This window comes from Phoca vitulina, unplaced genomic scaffold (assembly GCF_004348235.1).
Source record: "Phoca vitulina isolate PV1807 unplaced genomic scaffold, GSC_HSeal_1.0 scaffold20, whole genome shotgun sequence".
NCBI classification, from domain to species: Eukaryota; Metazoa; Chordata; class Mammalia; order Carnivora; family Phocidae; genus Phoca; species Phoca vitulina.
Genome location: NW_022589723.1, coordinates 9,559,545 through 9,578,679, shown reverse-complemented (window position 1 = coordinate 9,578,679; position 19,135 = coordinate 9,559,545). Strand labels below are relative to the sequence as shown.

Below are 19,135 nucleotides of genomic sequence, written 5' to 3'. Positions count from 1 at the left end.
TCCTTCTCTGTGCTCCCACAGCCCCTTACCTCACTTCTGTTTATCTGTCCCCTCCGCCTCATGCTTCTAACAGAAACAATCATTTGTTGAGCACTTACCGTGAACCAGGCCGTTTGCTAAATGCTTTACATTCATTCTGATTACAAACTTCTCCCCTACTTTGTGAGGTAAATATCATTTCACAGATGAGCAAACGGAAGCACAGGAAAGGTAGGTAAGCCACTCATGGGGATGCCCAGCCAGTCACGGAGCGTAGGTCTGAAGGCAGATAGGCCAACCCTGGATCCTCCTTGCTCGTAAGCTCTTGATAATCCTGCTTCCTGAGAGCAGATGTCATCTTTGAAGTCCCTGGGGGACCCACACAGTGCTGGCTCATGGAAGGTTCTCCACAAGAGTAGGTGGAAGAGGGGCGCCTGGGTGGCTCAGTCATTAAGTGTCTGCCTTCGGCTCAGGTCATGATCCCAGGGTCCTGGGATCGAGCCCCGCATCAGGCTCCCTGCTCAGCGGGAAGCCTGCTTCTCCCTCTCCCACTCCCCCTGCTTGTGTTCCTTCTCGCTCTGTGTCTCTCTCTGTCAAATAAATAAATAAAATCTTAAAAAAAAAAAAAAAAAAGGAGTCGGTAGAAGGAGTGGAGCTTTTACTTTGAAAAGGCCAGGGCACCCTGAGGTTCAGACAAGGAGGAATCTTGAAAGACACAGGTTCAACCCTGACCCTCTCAAAATAGGAACCCCCACAAAAGTTGGCCCAGGGGTCTTGGCCACCTTCCTGGGAATATATCTCGCCTGTTCCCATTCCTCGTTTATCCTTGCCAACAACATCTGTCTCCTTCCCTTCCAGTGGGACACTCCCAGGCAGTAAACCATCACACTCAGCGGATTCCTCTCTAACTTCTGCAGCAGCCGTCCCATCTTTCCTCTGAAAATCCCCTCAGGAAGGGGGTGCACATGTCATCCCCATGGAAGTAGCACCTCATGAGAGAGGATTCCCTCCACCTGGAAGAGTGGCACATGATTTGCACATGAGGCGCATGTGATGGCTTCCTTTTCTGGACCTTTCCCAAATTAATCTTTCCTTATTGTTCCCCTTCAGGCAATCACTTCTCATTTCCTTATGATCTGTTCCTTCCCACTTCTCATTCCAGTCACTGCACTCAACGCCCGGTGTTAGTGGGCACAATTATCTGAACCAAGGGAACGGTGTGTTTTAGGAGCTCGGGGACCATGCTAATGTATTATGCTAAGTGATGAGGTTGCTTTATAAAGCTGCTGATTCCCAAAGGATGAAAAAAACCTTCCCAGACATGGGTTCTAAGCCCAGCTTGCCCAGATTTGAGCCCACCTCCACCATTTACCATCAGATACACTGTCTCTGGTTCTCAGTTTTCTCAACTGTGAAATGGGGAATAATATTATCCACCTCGTGGGTTCTGATGAGGATTGAAAGAAATAACACCTTAGTCAGCACCTGGCATGAGGGAGCACTTAATATAGTTGGCTCATTATTTTTACTATAGACTTCTTCAGCTTCCATTTTATCCAGGATAGAGCCACATAGCCTATGATTTATTTTTCTTTTTAGAGAGAGAACGAGCAAGGAGCAGCCCCCTGATGAGCAGGGAGCCGATGCAGGACTCCATCCCTGGGATCATGACCTGAGCTGAAGGCAGATGTTTAACCAACTGAGCCACCCAGGCACCCTAGCCTATGATTTATAATAAGAAATATATAGGGGCACCGGGGTGGCTCAGTCAGTTGGGGGTCCGACTCTTGGTTTTGGCTCAGGTCGTTGGGGGGCGGGTCATGGGATCAAGCCGGAGTTGGGCTCTCCACTCACTGGGAGTCGGCTTGTCTCCCTCTCTCTCTGCCCCACCCACTGCTCATACTCTCTCCCTCTATCGCTCTCTAAAATAAATAGATAAATCTTAAAAAAAGAAAGAAAGAAATACACATTTGGTTTGATCCTGTTCCTGACACAGAGCTCTTAAAACCCTTGGAATTTTCTAAGTGATAAGAGTGATAAAGGTGTCTTTTGTTATTCATAACAAGCCCATATCAACCACACCTGAATTTAGTTATTGTGAGGGATTTTTTGGGAAGTCCCTAAGGATGGGGGAGGTGGGGGGGTGGCTGGTTGCCAGGGAAACCAACCATGTGATTAGAGTTGAGAATTGGACCTCTCAGCTCCAACTTCCAACTTCTGGGTAGGGGAGAAGGGCTAGAGATTGAGTTCAATCACCAGTGGCCAGTGATTTAATCAGTCGCACCTATGTAATGAAACCTCCATAAAAACCCAAAAGGACAGGAGTTCGAGAAGCTTCTGGGTTGTTAAATACAGGGAGGTGCTAGGAGGGTGGTACACCCAAAGAGGACAGGAAAGCTCCAGGTCCCTTCCCACGTACCTTGCCCCATGCATCTCTTCCATCTGGGTGTTCCTGAGTTATATCCTTTTAATAAACCAATAATCTAGTAATCTGAGTTCTGTGATCCACTCTAGCAAATTAATCAAACCTAAGGAGTGGGTTGTGGGAAGCTTGGCTCTGCAACCGCTTAGAAGCACAAGTAACCTAGACTTGTGCCTGGCATCTGAGGTGGGAGGCAGTCTTGTGGGACTGAGCCCTCAGTCTGTAGGATCTGACGCCATCCCCAGGCAGACAGTGTCAGCACTGAGTTAAACTGCAGCTCGCCCAGGTGGTGTTGCAGAATTGCTGGATATGTGGAAAACCCAGGTGTCTCGAGTCAGAAGTGAAGTAGTGAGGGCGCCTGGGTGGTTCAGCTAGTTAAGCGTCTGCCTTTGGCTTGGGTCATGATCTCAGGGTCCTGGGGTCAGGCAGCCTTGGTCTCCCTGCTCAGCAGGGAGCCTGCTTCTCCCTCTGCCCCTTCCCTGTTCTCTCTCTCTCTCTTTCTCTCTCATAAATACAATCTTTAAAAAAAGTGAGGTAGTGTCATACAGTATTGAGAGTAGATGAGATGCATAGGAAGAATATGTTTTCCTTCACCCTACCTCTCAGTCTGACACAATTCAGAAGAACTGAGTGGGTTAAGAAAGTGGTCATGGTATTTTTGATTCAATGGAGGAAACCTCCAACTATCTCACCCTCCATTCTTGCCATGCAATTCACAGATTGTTCCAGCAAATAGGGTGCTAAAGGAGTGTTTTTAAGGGGCGCCTGGGTGGCTCAGATGGTTAAGTGTCTGCCTTCGGCTCAGGTCATGATCTCGGAGTTCTGGGATCAAGTCCCGCATCGGGCTCCCTGCTCATCAGGGAGCCTGTTTCTCCCTCTGCCTGCCGCTCCCCCTGATTGTGCCCTGTCAAATAAATAAAATCTTTAAAAAAAACAAAAACAAAAAAGGCAGATGGGTGATAGTCTGCCCCAGGCCCACTATTAATAGAATAGTTACTTGAGCAAAGAGAGGGATTTTCTGTGTATGCTTGGAGGGGAGAGATGCTAAAATAAATAAATGAATAAAATAATCCACAATCTATGAGGGGCTATACCTCCCACAGACTTCTGAGAGGTAAGTGTATCCTTAGGTCCTTGGCCCACATACGAGGACATAGGTCCTGCCAACGCTCTGGCAAAAGGATGGGAAGAAGGAGTAGCTGAATCTCTCAATACAGTCTGCCTCAGATGAGGGAGAGAAGACAGTACTCTGCTGGTTAAGCCAGCTAGATCCTGGGCCAAGGGCGGAAGGCTATTTGGTCCCCTATCTACAAAAGCAGGGACTATAAGGATTCCCCCATGTCCTGACAGAAGGGTGCATGGGATGGTGGGAAAACTTGGCTCCATTTCTCATTTCTAGCTTCTAAGGAGGGAGGGAGGAAGACACAGCTGACAGAGTATGGGGCGGGGAGGAGGTAGTGTTCTAGTTATTCAGCTCTTGGGCCTGGTCCACCTGGCAGGGGGAGGCCAGGCCTCCAACAGAGGGCTGGGGCCTCTTTCCCAATTCCAAGGAAAGAGGAAGGTGTCCTTCGGGGTGGCAGCCAGTGGCTGGATGCAGGGTTGAGAACTGCAATGAGGAGCATTTCCATGGAGTGGCAGGGATGCTGAGGGGAGGCCCATGGGGTCAGAGTCGAACATCAGACCCCAAAGAAATGCTGCAGTGTGGTAAGACCTGGCTTAAGAGAACTCTAGAAAAACAGCCCATGTAGAAAAGTATGACTCAGGCCCCCAGAGAGCCAAGGAAGTAAAGCCCCTTAAACGAGAGCACCTGGGACACCATCCCCCATGAGCCTACTACAAAGGGGAAGGAGATTCCAGAACCTTTTAGATCTCCTTTACCAGAGAGAAGAGGAAGCACCGAGTGAAGGGAGCCGCTGGCGGAGGGGATACTGAACAGACCGGGCCTAGAAGGACGGACCTCGCCTGATGTCTGCCGGTGTGGGAAACGGACAGCAATTCTTGGACAAGCCGAGCGGCACGCGCCTGTCTGCTAACCCCCAAGGCTTGCTCTGCCTCCAAACTGAGCCAAGAAGCAGGAGCACTGGAGACAGACAGGCGGGCCATGCCTGGCAGGGCTCTGGCTCCGGCCTGCAGGGGGTGCCATGACATAGGACTGCCCCAAGCTGACCTGTTGCAAAATCCAGACTCTGGAGATGCTAGTTACCTTGTGTCTGCCGTAGCTTTGGCTGGCTTTTTGGACCCTGCATTGTGGACTCAGAGGGTCTTTGGGCATGAAGGGAACAGGCTGAGTCCACTCTCGGCCAGAGAGTTAGAAGGGTGAAGGGCCCCAGAGGCCGGGGGAAAATGTGGCGAAAACCACTTGTGACAGATCTCCAAGGGAAAGGGACTCTTGAGGACTTGGGGTCCTGCCATCCCTTCCCAGAGCCAGGGTCCCCTTTCACTGCTTCCCACATCGGAGGTTGACCTAAACTAGTGGTGTTCCTTAAAGACAGGGCACATGGGACACCTGGGTGGCTCAGTTGGTTAAGCGTCTGCCTTCGGCTCAGGTCATGATCCCAGGGTCCTGGGATGGAGTCCCACATCAGGCTCCTTGCTCAGCGAGGAGCCTGCTTCTCTCCCTGCCTGCCACTCCCCCTGCTTGTGCATACTCTCTCTCTCTCTCTATGACAAATAAATAAATAAAATCTTAAAAAAAGAGGGGCACAACAGGAAGCAATGGTGGAGACAACCTAGGATCTCAGCTGCCTCGTTGGTCCTCGGGCTACTGCTGGGACTATCCAGCCAGCATCCAAGCTCCTGTCTAGCCCACCCCCATCCTGTGGGTTGGGAGAGTGGAAGCTCCAGAAAGTGGTTTGTTGGCAGAAGCTTGAGAAGGATTAACCAGTCAGTTGCTCACAAGTATTTTCATACACCAACTCATTTCAACCTCACAGTAATGTGCAAGAGGTATCAGCATCCTCTGAGAGGCTAAAGATAGGTAACTGGATGGTTAGCTTCCTGGGGCGGAGACCATGCTTCATCGCCAACGCCTGGCACGTAAAAGGTGCTCAATCAGTGCGGAAGGAAAGAAGAGATGGATGGACATGTCCTAGGTCACCTGACAATGAGAAGTACTGCTGCAAAGGAGCTTCATTCAGCCTCCCAACTCAGACCCGGTGCTCTTTCCAGCCGGTCCCCACTCCCATGCATTCAGGGTGCCTGCGGGCACGGGGGTGGCTGGAGGCCTGAGGACTGCGAGGTGGGCAGGGAGCGGGCTGTACGCGAAAGGGCCCCCGCTTCTCTGGATACCCTGAGGCGTCTTGAGGGGTATCCAGAGCGCTCTGCAGTTTACTCCCTCGGCGTCGGGGCCCGTAGGGAGCTCCGCGCGACAAAGACGAAAACTGAACTCGAGGCCGCCGCTCCCTGCCCCCGCTCGTCCCCCCCGGCCCCGGGACGGAGAAGGGCTGAGCCCCGAGGCATCTCCGCCCCCCCCCCGGCACCCCCCTGCGGGAGACCGCGGCCCCCGACCGCGCGCAGCCCCGACGGCCGCGCAGCGCCCTCTGGTGCCGGGCAGCGGGGCCCGGGCCGTCCCGCCTGCCGGCCCGCCGGCGACGCCGGCTTCCCGCGGCCGCGGCCCTGGCCCCGCGCGGGCTCTCAGGCCCGGGGCGGGATTCGGGGAGGCAGGAGGCGGAGCCCGGCCGGCGTGGGCGTCTCCGAGAAACTCGCGGCCTTCGGCGGCTTCCCGGCCCGGGAAGTGAGCCGGGGTCGGGAGGCCGCAAACAGGAAGTCGGGCTGTAACAAAGAGCGCAGGGGGGCGGGGGGGGGGGAGGCCGCGGGACCTCCGGGGCGCCCGGCGGCAGGTGGAGGGCCGACCCGGCCAGCGCGCCGCACCTGCCTTTTCCGCCGCGCCCGGGGCTCCGGGTCCGCCGGGATCCGGCCGGGCCACGGGGCCGAACCGTGCACCTTGGGCGCGAGGGAGGGCGCGGCCACGCGGGGACGGCGCATCCTCTCCCCGGGAAGGGATAGTCACAGTTCCCTGAGTGAATCACTTCCATCCCCTTCCCGGAATGCCGCAGGCCACGTGGGACTGAGGGCTGGGTTCGCCGATCCTGCGGGACCCACGAGGAAGGGCTGGGAGAGATGCAGGGAGGGGCGAGCCCTGTGTGTGGGTCCCCGTCAGAGCTGGAGCATCCATCCGTACTGCCTGAGTTTAGTGGCCTTATTTAGCCTGCGCTGGGGGCCGGGGCGGAGGGTGGGGTGCCGGATAGGAGCCACTGTCTTTTTGTTTCTTACCCCCTAACCAGTCTGACCGCCGCGCTGAGGCAGGAGAGGGGGCCCCGGTGGAACAAGCCGGGTAAAGGCATTCCTCCCTTCACAGCCTCTTCGTGACTCACCTCCCCACCCCACAGAGATACCCAGGTGGTTAGCAGCCAGTGGGCCCTGGAAAAGCAGCTGTCCCCAGAGCTGGAGTTCACCATGGGGTCAGATTAGCCTTTAGGCTGGGCCCTGCCTCCAGGCTGTTAAGGAGCCACGAAACTCTGAATTCTCTTATGAAATACTCTTAACAAATTAAGCAGGCATTTGCTAAACCTTGGAGAGCACTTCCCAGTGCTTTGTTTGGCCTTGTTTCTGCCAAGCCCAGGACCTCTCCCCTATACCTGGACACTCTCTCAGGAAAGCCTGGGCACCTTACCGACGAGAAGCGGCTGCACCCTCCGGGAGTGACCTCCAGGCTAGCGTAGGAGGGCTTCTGCGGTGGCCTGTTCACACCCCAGCTGCGTGGCCTAGCTTCTGCCCGTGGAGCCACGGGTTGGGGCTGCCTAACCCAAACCTGGGCTTAGATCCCCTCTGTCCCGGGGAAAGCCTGTGTGGTGGGCTCTCCCAGCTCCCTGTCTAGGGCATCAGAGCCCGTGAGTGGGTTTAGCTAGCCAGCTCCCCTCCAGCGCTCTTCTCTGAGGCGCTGGCGGCCCGTGAAGCCCAGCACAGCCTGGTTGTGTGGACGTGCAGGCCCGCGGGTGTCCTACCTGTCCCCCACATGGGAGCCTCGTCATCGGCCTTGTTTCCCAGCCCAGTTTCCCCAGCCCCCAGGGCCCGGGAGCCGCTTTCCTGTTTCATTTTGGGCAGGAAGAGTGAGGTCGTGTTGTTCTTCCCCCTGCTGCCGGCTCAGGCTGTGGGAACAGTTCCCTGAATGCTTTCCTGTTTGATACCCTGTGTGTGCAGTGAGGGGAGCAGGGGGCAAGAGCAAGGCGTGGAGCATGTGCCTCTGGGTGAGTGTGGATGAGCCTACGTCTCTCACTCCCATGTCTCTGGCATAAGCTCCCAGGTCAAGGCCGGGCATGCTGTGTGTGTATCAGGGAGAAAGAGGAAAAGGGAGGGCAAGGAGCACTGCATATACTTGGACTCCGTGGGGAGCATCTGGTGGGCCTATTTTGCTTTACTGTGGACAGGCTGGGAGCATCTGCTTGGCCTTTGTCGGGGCTCCATTTTTTCATCATTTGCTCTCCATGGGGTATGCCCGTGGCTGTAGAGAGAGGACTGTGGCCCCCTAGGGACCATCCTGCACCTACAGGAAGGTAGACATGAAGTAGCGACTGAAACTCCCTCATTAGTGCCTCAGCCTGAGAGACCTGGACTCAGGGAAGGCCACCTCCTCGCCCTCGTCCTCTCCCTGCAGTCAATAAGTCCCCGCAGCTCTGGGCAGACCAGGTGCCCAGACTCCGCTCTCTTGGCCAGCTGCAAAGAGGACAGACCTAAGGCAAGCCCCCCCACCCCCAAGACCAGTGCCCTGCTGGGAATGAGAAGAGTAGGTAGGTGCCAGTCTATCTAAAACCCTGCAGCGGCAGGAGGAAGGACCCAGATGCCATTCTGGTTCAGAGACCCCATTCTCCAATAAGCGAATCTACTTGAAAAGAGAAATACAGGCAGGATCATCCCTTCCCCCAAATTCCTGTATCCCCCAGGCTGGCTAGGGAGCCCACAAATTTTTTCAGGCTTGAGGAGAGAAAGGGAGATAGACTCAGGTCAGGGGGCATATCCCCCAAGTGATGGTGGGGGCATAAGGGGAAACAGGGAGCCACAGCAGCCTCAAGCCAGCAGTCAGGGAAGGCTGGTCTGGGCCTGGGCCTAGATGGGCGAGCTGGGGCTCTGCAAGGACTGGAAGGGGACAAGGGTCGGGAGCACAGCCGGCCAAACCCAAGTGCGCACAGGGTCCCGACGGTCCTGGCGGGGCAGACAGCTGCAGTAGAAGAAGGGGAGTGAGAGGGGATGGAGAGAGCATTCCCACTCTGCCATCACAAAGACAGGACCCAAGAAGTAATAAACTCCTGTACACATCTGTTCCATATTATAAATACACATTATATACAAAATAATGTTATAAAATGTAGAAAGGTCAGTGCTTCTGATTCTTAAATTATTGAAATACTAGACTCCAAAATAAACTACAAAAAAAAAAAACAAAATAAAAACTCATATTATTGATTTCTGAAGATCGGCTTCAAGGGTGGTCTGGGGGCAGTAGTGGGTGTGGGCAAAGCCCAGGCTCGAGGCTGTAGGAATGGTTCGAGGGAGGAAAGGGCCTCGGTGGCAACGGAACCTCAGTTCTCCCTCACTGGAATTTCTAACAACGCTGCCCTGAGCCCCCCAGTTAGGCCGGGCTCCCCTGGCTGGCCGATGGGGCAGGCCCTTCACCTGTCTGCCCAGGGGAACGCAGAGGCACCCAAGGCCAGAGGCTGGGGAACAGCCTTGCCCAGAGGGCCAAGGCCAGGGGGAAGCTGGAGGGGTGTTCTGAGCAAGGCCCCCATGCAGTAGTTGGAGGCACAGGGCAGAAAGTGCTCCTCCCGCTTCAGGCGCTCACCTCACCTGCAGGGCAACTCCTGCCAAGAGCCGCACCCGATGGTATCCTGGCCCACAGATGGCCCTGCCCATACTGGCCTCCTCTCTCCTCTCTGATTCGGACCCAGCTGTCACCATGGGGCCTGGGCCAAAGGCACTTTTGGAAACACAGATGCCAGTGGAGGCCACAGCAGCTCCAGGCCCCACGGGGCCACTGCTGCTCCCTCCGGAAAACAGGCCAGATCCCCAGAGGGGCCCTGTGAAGGCCACTGCCGGCAGGGCGGGTCCCAGTGGCACCTCTCCTCTCTGCTCCCCTGGCTGGCGCGGCTGCCAATCTGATGCCAGACAGACACGCAGAGGCGTGGAAGGGCACTGCATCGCTTGGCAAGTTCACAGTCTGTCCAGGTCATGCCATTCCCTCTTCCTCCTGAGAGCAGCACGTTGCATATTAAAAATGTCCCATCCAGGATGCAATGTAAACAATGCAGAAGGAAGATCCAGCTGCTGGGGCCGAGCTGGGATGTCCTGGGAAGGCTCCTGCCTTATACCTGGAGATGATGGCGAAAGCAGGGAAGTCGGTTACCCTGGAGGACAAGCACTCCCTCCATGGCTGCCCCGGGCCTCCCCGGGAGAAGCCCATGAGGCAGGTGGGGCAGCCCTCCCCAGACCTCGGCCCCGGGACACGCACAGGCCTGGGAGCCTGTGTTCATGTGGTGGGCCAGTGGAGGAAGCAGTGCGAAGGGGCAGGAGGGGCACAGGGCAAGCGCTCTCACCCCCAGCAGCCCTGTGGCAGTGCGGGGGGCTGGCCAGGTGCCGGGGCCACCCAGCCCAGCGCGAGCACAGCGGGGAGAGCTAGGCCCCGCTCACCCCCACGGCTCCTGTTTCACACCCTCTGCGGCAGCAGGGCCGGCAGGGACCCAAGAGCCACTGCACCTGGCCAGCCAAGGAGGGGCTCTGGCCCACCCTTCAGGAGCGGCCCCTGGTGTGGAAAGTCACCAGGCTACTTTCCCATTCCCGAATGGCAGGAGGGGACATGCTGGAAGGGAAGGCGAGCCCGGCACTCACCTCTGTGGCAATGACACATTCGTTCCTCTCTTCTGATATCAAACACACAGACTGGTACATGGAGTCCCTGGGGGAGCATATCGCTGATATCCGACACTCTGGCTTGTCACTGAGGGAACACAAGACAGGCCGGTGAGGGAGGGATGGGGAGAGGGCTGGGGGGCAGGTGGGGTGCTAACCCGGACCCCGGAGAGCCAAAGGGCACTGGCTCCGAGAGGAGACACAGGCACCAGGGATGCCCAAGGCTAGCCTGGGGGGGCCAGTTAGGAACAGGCCCCCAAGAGAGCCACAGGACCCCCAAACTTACCAGGGTCTCAGGCCTGGAAAAAGCTAGCATTGCTACTCCAGACAAGCCATCCCATGGAAAGATGGAAGTCATAAGAGACACAGTGCGGTCCCTTGACCTTCGTGAGTGAATGAATGAATGAATGAGAAGGAGGGACAAAGGACCCCGGGCAGAAATCTTGTCAGAGGAGTCTCCTGTCAGTAGCGAAACCCCCTGTTTGCTTAAAAGCAGTCGAGGGCCTGGTGCCAGCCCACACCTGTCCCGGGGGAGCCCAGGGAGCTCCACGCAGGGCTCTGTGGCCAGGCCCTGGGCCTCCAGGCGGGGCTCACCTGTGTAACCGCAGCGGTGCCTTCTCCCCTAGGCTCTTATCCCCGTGGGAGTACTTCCCCAGCAGGGTCCCTCGCCCCAGAGGCCCTGGGGCCAGATTATAGTCCAGTGTGTGGTTCTGCTGTTTGCCACAGTTGGACTTGTCCAGGCCACAGTCCACTTCCAGCTCCTTCTTCTGGTTGGTGTTCTTGAGCTGGGCGGCAGGGATCAGGTTGTCCTTCTGGAAGTCCGACAAGTTGTTCATGGCCTCCCTGCTACCATCGTCAGGCCGCCGAAGCCGCAGCTGCCGCACGGCCACCGCCACCATGCCCAGCAAGACCAGCACCACCACCAGGCCCACACCCAGAGAGACAGCCACCCAGGGGAAGCTGGGTGGCATGCTCACGGGGAACTCGCAGCGGCTGCCCACAAAGCCATAGGGACAGTTGCAGACGAAGCTGTCCTCGGAGAGGCCAGGGTAGCAGGTGGCCCCATTGAAGCAGGGTCCCGAGGAGCAGGCGTCGGCTGGTATCCGCACCTCGCAGCGCCGGCCAGAGAAGCCATCGGGGCAGGTGCACACGAGCCCGTTCTCCAGCTCGTGGCAAGTGCCGCCGTGGGCACAGGGGTTGCGGGCACAGTCGCTGACGTGGAGTTCACAGTGGGGGCCTGTGAATCCAGGACGGCAGCGGCACACGCGGTTAGGACCACGGTTCAGGCACTGGCCCCCTGTGGGTACACATGGGTCACGAGTCAGCAATCGCCTGGGAACCCCAGGGGGGGCAGAGGGTGAGCGCCCCACCTCAGACCCCACCACAGAGAGCACTGTACCACGAGTCCGGAGACCTGGGCTGGAGGGTGCCTCTGGCCCCTAGGCCTTAGGGAGCTCACGTATAAAATGACTAGCATCTTACAGAGCTTCGCAGTGGAATCGGACAGGTGTGCTTGGGGTCGAATCGCAGCTGTGTCTCTCAAGCTGGAGGTGATCTAGCACCTGTCGCTTTGCCTTATTCGAAGCCTCAGTTTCCTCCCTTGTTAAATTAGAATATATCTATCTACGGAGCTGTCCCCTCCACAGAGAGCTCTGAGGGGCAGGTCAGATGACGCATGAAGGCAGCAGCCCACGCCTGGTATATAGTCAATGCTCAAATAAATAGAATTATCAGCTAACAAAGTTAACGGAGTGATTAGCCAGAGAACACACTCCATCTCAGCCCCTCCCACCCCTCTCCAGCTCCTGAGGCTTTTCTCCTGCATGCTGCTGTCTGCCTGCCTCAGAGAGGGTCATCAGGAGGCCAAGCAGACCAAGACAACCAACATGCTTTGCACCCCAAAAGATGCTGAACATTTTAGATGCCTGGTGCCATGGGGCAAGGTGAGGCCTTCCGAAGTAGGGCCCTAAGTGTGGTAGCCTCCCTCTGGGAGGGACACAAGGCCTCATAGGTCCTCTCCCTAGCCCAGGACTTCCTGGGGAAGGTCAGAGGCCATCCCCACCAGGAGGGGGCTCCGACATGGAAACAGAAGGTGAAGCAGGGTGCGCACCACTCCTCCCTCTGAGGCCAGCACCCCTGCCAACCTGCTCCTCTTCCAAAGCCACCCGCTGATGATGCCAGCTCTTCACCATCCAGAGCAGGGTGGGACCATCTCAGCCTGCCCAGAGGGACAGACCTGGCCTCTCTCCTCTCCTGACTCTCCCTCACCAGAAGGCTCTCTGAGTCCTAAGGCTGGCCCCCCGGGGTTAGCGAGGCAACAAGACTCACCATTGGCACACGGGTTGCTGGTACACCTGTCCACTTTCTTCTCACAGTTGGAGCCCATGAAGTTGGGGGGGCATTCACAGGCATAGCTAGCCCCCTGGCTGCGCTCCCGGCAGGAGCCCCCATTGAAGCAGGGGGAGTCTGCGCAGCTCAAAGTACTGTGTTCACAGTGCAGGCCGTAGTAGCCCGGGGGGCACAGGCAGCGGTAGCCGTCCTCCTGGTCCTGGAGAGAGGCCGGAAAGAGGCACAAGTCAGACCCTGGGGGGCAAGGATGAGTGGCTTAGGGCCAGACCCCCCTGCCCGCAGGGCCATGGCCGCGCAGCTCCGCTGGTGGGGCGGCCTGGGCACTCCCTGGCCAGCCCTGGGCCGGCCCGAGGCTCACCTTGCAGCTGCCCCCGTTGCGACAGGGGTTGCTGTCACACTCGCTGAGCTCCAGCTCGCAGTCCACGCCCGTGTAGCCCGGGCGGCAGGTGCAGGTATAGCTCCGCTGCCCGCTGTTGGAGCACGTCGCCCCGTTCTTGCACGGGGAGTGGTGGGTGCAGTAATTGAGATCTGCAGAGACAGGGAGCAGCCAGCTGAGCGGGGCTGTCGAGTGATCCCCGGCGCCGGCTCCTTATCGTGCAAGTGCACTGTCCATGTGTGGCCCAGAGGCTCCAGCCCAAACTCGTCCCGGCCCAACTACCCTTCTTCCTTGACCCACATCTGACCTGTGCAACGAACCAAAGTTTAAAAAAAATACAGCTGGACAACTGCCTACTAGGTAAGTAGGCAGCCACTGGCCACCAGGGTAGAAGGAAGGGAAGGAAGAAAAGCCGATGGCAAGGCCCCATGCGGAGGAGGAAGTCAGAAAAGGCTTCGTGGAGGAGGGGCAGCTGAGATAAGCCTGGAAGGAGGGATAAAATGTTAACAGGTGGGAATGGTAGCGAGGAGGCAAGAGCCACCGTAAGTAGCGACCAGGCACTTTTTAAAGGGAAATGTGTTACGAGGGTATTTTGAAATATAAGTATTTGTTTTCTTATTTGGGAAGGACAGGGAGGGAGCAAATAGAGAGCAAATAGAGAGACTGGAAGGGCTGTGTTTGCCTATGATGAGTATATGACTGTGTCACCTGGGAGCAAATGTGGGGCGAGGAAAGAGAGTGGGCAGGAACAAGTGTGTAAGTGTGTTTGAGGTAGAGGAGAGGAGGGAGAAAGCAACACACACAGAGAGAATACAGGGGCTGAATTCCAAGCCCCTTGTTGCCAGCAAGTCAGGGCCCAGGCAAGTTCCTTCTAGCCCGGCGAGCCCCTGCCCACCCTCCCGAGGCTTGTGCTCGTGTCTCCATAGCGGCAACCACCCTCCTGGACCCTGCAAATGGGAGGCACACGCTGCAGCTGGCTACAGGATGAGGCGCAAAGGCTCCCTCCCCCATGGCTGGGGCTGGTCAACCCCTACAGAGCCAGAGGGACCAGCGGCCCTCCCAAACCCAGAGAGAGACTTGGGCTCAGGCAGCTGCCTGGCAAGCGCCACTGGGGAGGAAGAAGGGGGCCGTTTCTGCCCCACACCAAGAAGTCGGTTAGATGTCACTCCGCCCAGGGGCACAACTTGCCCACAGACTCAGGGCAGCTGGTGGGCACACCCCACCAGGCAGCTGTTTAGGGGAGAGCTGCTCAAACAGCCCTGGCAGGTAAGCAAACACTTAGGGGGTTAATAGGTAACTACAAGGTAGAAAGAGGAACTGAGCCCAGCATCCCTCCTCCCGGGCCTTGCTGGAATTTGAGTGCGACCTCCAGGCTGCCAACCTGTCATGCTCCTGGCTTCTCCAGCCACCCTGCGTCCCCAGCACCTGAGCAAGAATGACCCACCATCTCCTTTGAGGCCAGTTGTTAGGATCCTTAAAAGCCCCAAGCTCCTTGAAGGATAATGGGAAAGCCAACAGGGCAGTCACCGAGTCAGAAGGGCGACAGCTCTGGTGTCCACGCCTGGCCCATCTCTCCCACCCCCTCTGCATCCTCTCTCTGCCCCAACTCACCTTGGTCACAGAAGAGGCCGCCCCAGCCCTCGTCGCAGGTGCATTGCCAGGGGATGCTGCACGTGCCGTGGCGACAGCCATTGTGGGGGATGCATTCGTTGCAGAGGCGGCCTTGCCAGCCTGGGCGGCAGCTGTTGAACAAAAGGGAGGCTGAGGGTGAGGTGAGGGCTTGGCCGGGGAGGGGACGGCTCCCTCCTCGCCCACTTCCCGTCCCCTACTCACATGCACTCCGCTGGCTTGCTGCAGTAGCCATTCTGTTCATGACAGCCAGAAAGACAGATAGCTGAGGAAAGAAAACAGAGCTGGGTGAGGTTGGAATGCCAAGGAGTCTGCAGCCCCGCTCTCCCTCTCCTGGCCCTGGGGGTGCCCCCAGCTCTACTGGGCTCACTTCCCACTCCTGGCCTCCCAGAGGAGCCACGGGCATTATAAAGGGCAACGGTGGCACAGGGAAGGAGAATCCCGGCTGGATGGAATGCGGTAACAGGGTCCTTGTGGGCTCTGGCAAGATGGGGAGGAGCACTAAGAAGAGACAGATCAGAGTCCACGCCTGTCCTGAGCATCCCCACCTGTTCCTGAGGCCCGGCTAATGGGCAGCCCAGACCTGTTCTGTGAGGGAGGTAGGCTGTGGCTGAAAAGAGGCCACTGTGTTGGCTCCGGGGACCCCTGCCAGGGAGGCAGGAGCTTGGCTGCTTACGCTCTTCGCAGTACTCCCCAGTCCAGCCGGGGAGGCAGGACAGGCTGCCATCTGGCTGGCACACGTAGTGGCCGAAGTGGTCATTGCGCTTCTTGCACAGGCGCGAGCAGCTGTCCCCATAGTAGTTGTCACTGCAGATGACCCGGTAAGAGTAGCGCAGCCTCGTGGGGGGGCTGGTCTGCTCATCCAGTAACCAGTTCTTGCCCACAGCTAGGGAGCCCTGGATGGCGATCTTGCTGATGAGGGCGTCTGGTGGCAAGGCCTCTGAAGGGGCAGAGGGCCAGGTCAAGGAAGGGCAGCCAGTCCCGAGAGTGCCAGCAACTGCTGGATCAAACCAGCTGTCCAGATGACCCCCACCTGCTAGCAAGCACAAGCCAGAGGAACCCAAGTGTCCCACTGGTTAGCTGCCACGTGTGTGTGTGTGTGTGTGTGTGTGTGTGTGTGTGTGTGTGCAGAAGGCCTGATATCGTTCAAAAAGGGGACAACAGAAGGATGTTAAAATATCCCAGTGTTCTGGAGGCAGGTAGACCAGGAAAGAGGAAAAGAGGTCAAAATGGGGAAGAAAAAAAAGAAAGAGTGAAAGAAAGAGAGAGAAGGAGGGAGGGAGAGAGAAAGAAGAGAAGAGGAAAGGGAAGAAAAGAAAGAAGGAAAGAAAAAAGAAAAGAAAGAAAAAAGCAAAGCCAGGCCGGGGAGGACCCTGGGAGCAAGGGGTCCTCTGGTGCCCATTCACGGGTTCTGCCCTCAGAGATGGGTAATGCTTTTCTTTTTCCTTTTCAAAGTGAGAATTGTTGTGCTGCTGAAATATCCTTTTCCTCTGTGTCAGAACAACATCCCAAAGCCATTATTCCCTTTCCAAAGGAGCGGAATTCGCGAAAGGTGTAAAATACAGGAAGGGGCCCGTCAGCGGCGCTGGCAGCTTCGGCCTTTCTCACCGCCGTGCTCCCCGCGTTCCCACGCCAAAAATAACCCGCAGGAAACGCAATTGTGCTCGGAGTCCAGGCAGCGAGCGGAATCCGAGCGTCCAGCGCGGGGCGCAGCTCCAGGCCGAGCTCAGCGTCCTGCCCCCCCACCCCCCACCCCGCACTTCCCCCGCCTATTACAGGTTAACTCTTTCGGCGCTGCGCCGTGTCGCCCCCCTGTGGCGGCGGAGCGAGCTACTCACCTGGCCGCAGGTCGTCTCCTGGCGCGTGCCAAGCTTCGATGATGAGTGAGAAGGTACCCTGGAGGCCAAAGGAGGGGGCGGGGGAAGACAGAGAGAGAGCGAGATGAGCAGGGGCGGGGGAGGTGGGGGTGCCTTGCGGCCGCGGGTTTAATTAATCTAATTGCAGGATACAGTTACAGCTCCCGGGTCAACATAACGGGTCTGCGCGCACCATCGCGCGAGCAGGGAAGGTGAGAGAAGAACCCCGAGTAGGAGGGTTAAGAGATGGGGGCATGTTAGCGAGTCATTCGAAGGTGGGAAACGAGCCTGGGCAGTAAGGGATGAAAATCATATCCCAAGAATTGGGAGGAGAGAGGGCACAGAACTGGGAAGAGGGAGACTGGTGAGAGCCTTCCTGAGGATGAGGTCCCAGGAGAGAGTCGGAAGAAAGTATCAAAAGAGAGCGCCCTTGGTTTTTTTGTTTGTTTGTTTTGTTTGGTTGGAAGCGAGGAAATCTGGGGGAGGGCTTTGGTCCCAGGGAGCCCCCTTCTCGCCTTTCGTGACCTCCCAGTGCACCCAGGCTGTGCTCACCGGCCAGGTGAAATTGAAAGGCAGTTGAAGAGGGTTGCGTCCCCCGCCGCTACTATCGTCCCCGACGGCGAAGGAGTTGGTGCCCAACACAGGCGTAGAGACGCTGCCGAAGGTGCAGGGCCCGGGCGACACGACCGCCTGGAAGTGCTTAAGGCAGACGCGGAAGAAGGTCCTGCAGCCGGGTTCGCACGGCCGCCCGCTGGCCAGTACGCCTCGCTCGTTGGCAAACTCCTGCAGCTGCAGCTGGAAGACTCCCGAGCAGGCTGCGCGCTATTGCACAGGAACCGAGGGAAGGAAGGAGGGGAGCGGTCAGCTCGGCAGACGCCCGGGGCTCAGGCTCCGGGCGCGGCGGGAAGGGGTGAAGGGGGCGCGGGACGTTACCTGCTGCCAAAGTGCCACCAGCAGCAGTAGCGCCCAGCCAGAGGCGCTACGGGACGCGGCTGCCATCCCCTGGAGCGTCGCTCTCTCCCCGCGCCCGCCCTGGAGCTGGCTTCGTTCGGGATGCCGCTTTCCCGCGCGTCTGTCCGCCGGAGGGGTCCCTGGAAAGCCAGGCTCTTCTGGGGCTTTCCTCCCGCTTCGCCTTCTCGCTAGCTCTGCTCCAACTGCGGCGGTAGGTAATCCAGGTGAGGGCGGCTGGGCGGCGGCCGGGCTGAGGACGTGTCCTCGGGCTAATCCTGGGGCTGCAAGCCGGCTAGTGCCCGGTACACTGCACTGAGGCGGCTTGAGCTGCGGCTCTTGGCCTCGTGTTCCCTGCTTGCGCTCTGCGCCGCTACTGAAACCTGCGCGCTCGGGAGCCTTCCTTATATATATTGGCTCCTCTCTTCGCCGCCTGTCACTCAGAACCCATGGTCACTCTCCCCTCCCCTCCGGGCCTCTAGCGCTACAGCCCCAGCAGGGCCTGGAGGGGGCCTCCGCCCCCGCCATCCCCCGTCCCCGCCAGCCAGTCACGCACAGGTCCCCGCCCCTCCGTGCCGCTCTCAGCCCCTGGGTCCCCTAACTCTGCGCTTGCCAAGGTGACCAGTTCTCCGCGGCCGACGGGTTAAGGTCCGAGACCCCGGCTGTGAGGGGAGGGGGAGGGCCTGGGGGAACGGGGCGGGAGGTGAGCGAGTGGTTCCCGGATGGTCGTGGAGGCGGAGACACTGGGGAGTCCCCGTGGGCGGTCCGTCCGCAGCCGGAGCTAGTTACCTTCAGCCTTCGAGCAGGTAAAAAGAACTTAAGCTCGGAAAGCGAAAGCAGGGTCGAAGGACTCGAATCTCCTTCTTCCCCGAGCCTTGGACGCTGTCGCCGCCTCAGTCCCCAACCTGTGAGCGCCCACCCACCTCGCGTCCCCGGCGCAACAGAGAAGCCAGCGGAAGCTTTAACCTCTCTGTGGCCACACGGCGCAAGGCGAGGGCCTTGAGTCTAAGACTCGGGCGTTCTCGGGGGCTTTCTCCCCCCTCCTGGTGGGCGTCTCCCTCCCTAGTTGCGGGGGGCGTGTCCAGCGCGTGCCTTCTCCCTTCTGCCCCCAGCCTGGGCTCTACTGGTGCCAGCCCCTAGACGCGTGGTCCCGGAGACAGGGGAAGGGGGCGTGGTGCCCGAGGTAAGAGAAGGGGGGCGCGTCCTCAGCTGTATGGTAATGAGGTCTGGCCCCTCCCCCAGCGCCTCCCCTCACCTGGGTTCAGCTTCAGCTCCACTGCCCACCGTCTGCCCCCACCCCAGCAGCCCCAAGCCCCCACCCGCGTCCTGTCGCTCCGTTGGGGCAGGGAGGAACTCTCCTGGCTCCAGCGTTGGCTCAAGCCACTGGAGAGTCCTGGTGAGGGGCTGAGGTCGGGTAGACCCGGCTCGTCTCCTCATAGGGGCGAGATGGAGGGTGGAACTGAAAGCGCGCGGACTAGTTCGGGTTTCAGAAGGCTTCGCCCGTCTCGCCTTCGCGGCTCCCCCGGGTGGCCCCACTTCTCCGAGCGGCGGCAGTGCAGCTGCTTTCCCGGAACCCGGCGTGATCCCCGGAGGCCTTAGACCGGGGAGGGCCGGCTTCTCCCAGTCTCGGGGGGTGCCGGGGATCTCTCTGTCTCTGCGACGCTGAGGGCAGCGGGG

The 19,135-nt window shown here is 58.4% G+C and overlaps 1 protein-coding gene across 1 annotated transcript; it reads right to left on the bottom strand.

The window, feature by feature from the left end:
• Window positions 1–8,787: 8,787 nt before the first annotated feature.
• On the bottom strand, window positions 8,788–17,820 carry DLL4 (delta like canonical Notch ligand 4). The gene is made up of 11 exons (XM_032417500.1): window positions 17,444–17,820; window positions 17,063–17,332; window positions 16,493–16,550; window positions 15,331–15,594; window positions 14,859–14,919; window positions 14,637–14,767; window positions 13,008–13,177; window positions 12,629–12,848; window positions 10,895–11,597; window positions 10,280–10,388; window positions 8,788–9,762 (listed from the first exon to the last, which is right to left on the bottom strand). Exons 1-11 carry the CDS (start codon window positions 17,507–17,509, stop codon window positions 9,757–9,759), a joined length of 2,058 nt encoding a protein of 685 aa, XP_032273391.1. The 5' UTR covers window positions 17,510–17,820; the 3' UTR covers window positions 8,788–9,756.
• Window positions 17,821–19,135: the final 1,315 nt, after the last annotated feature.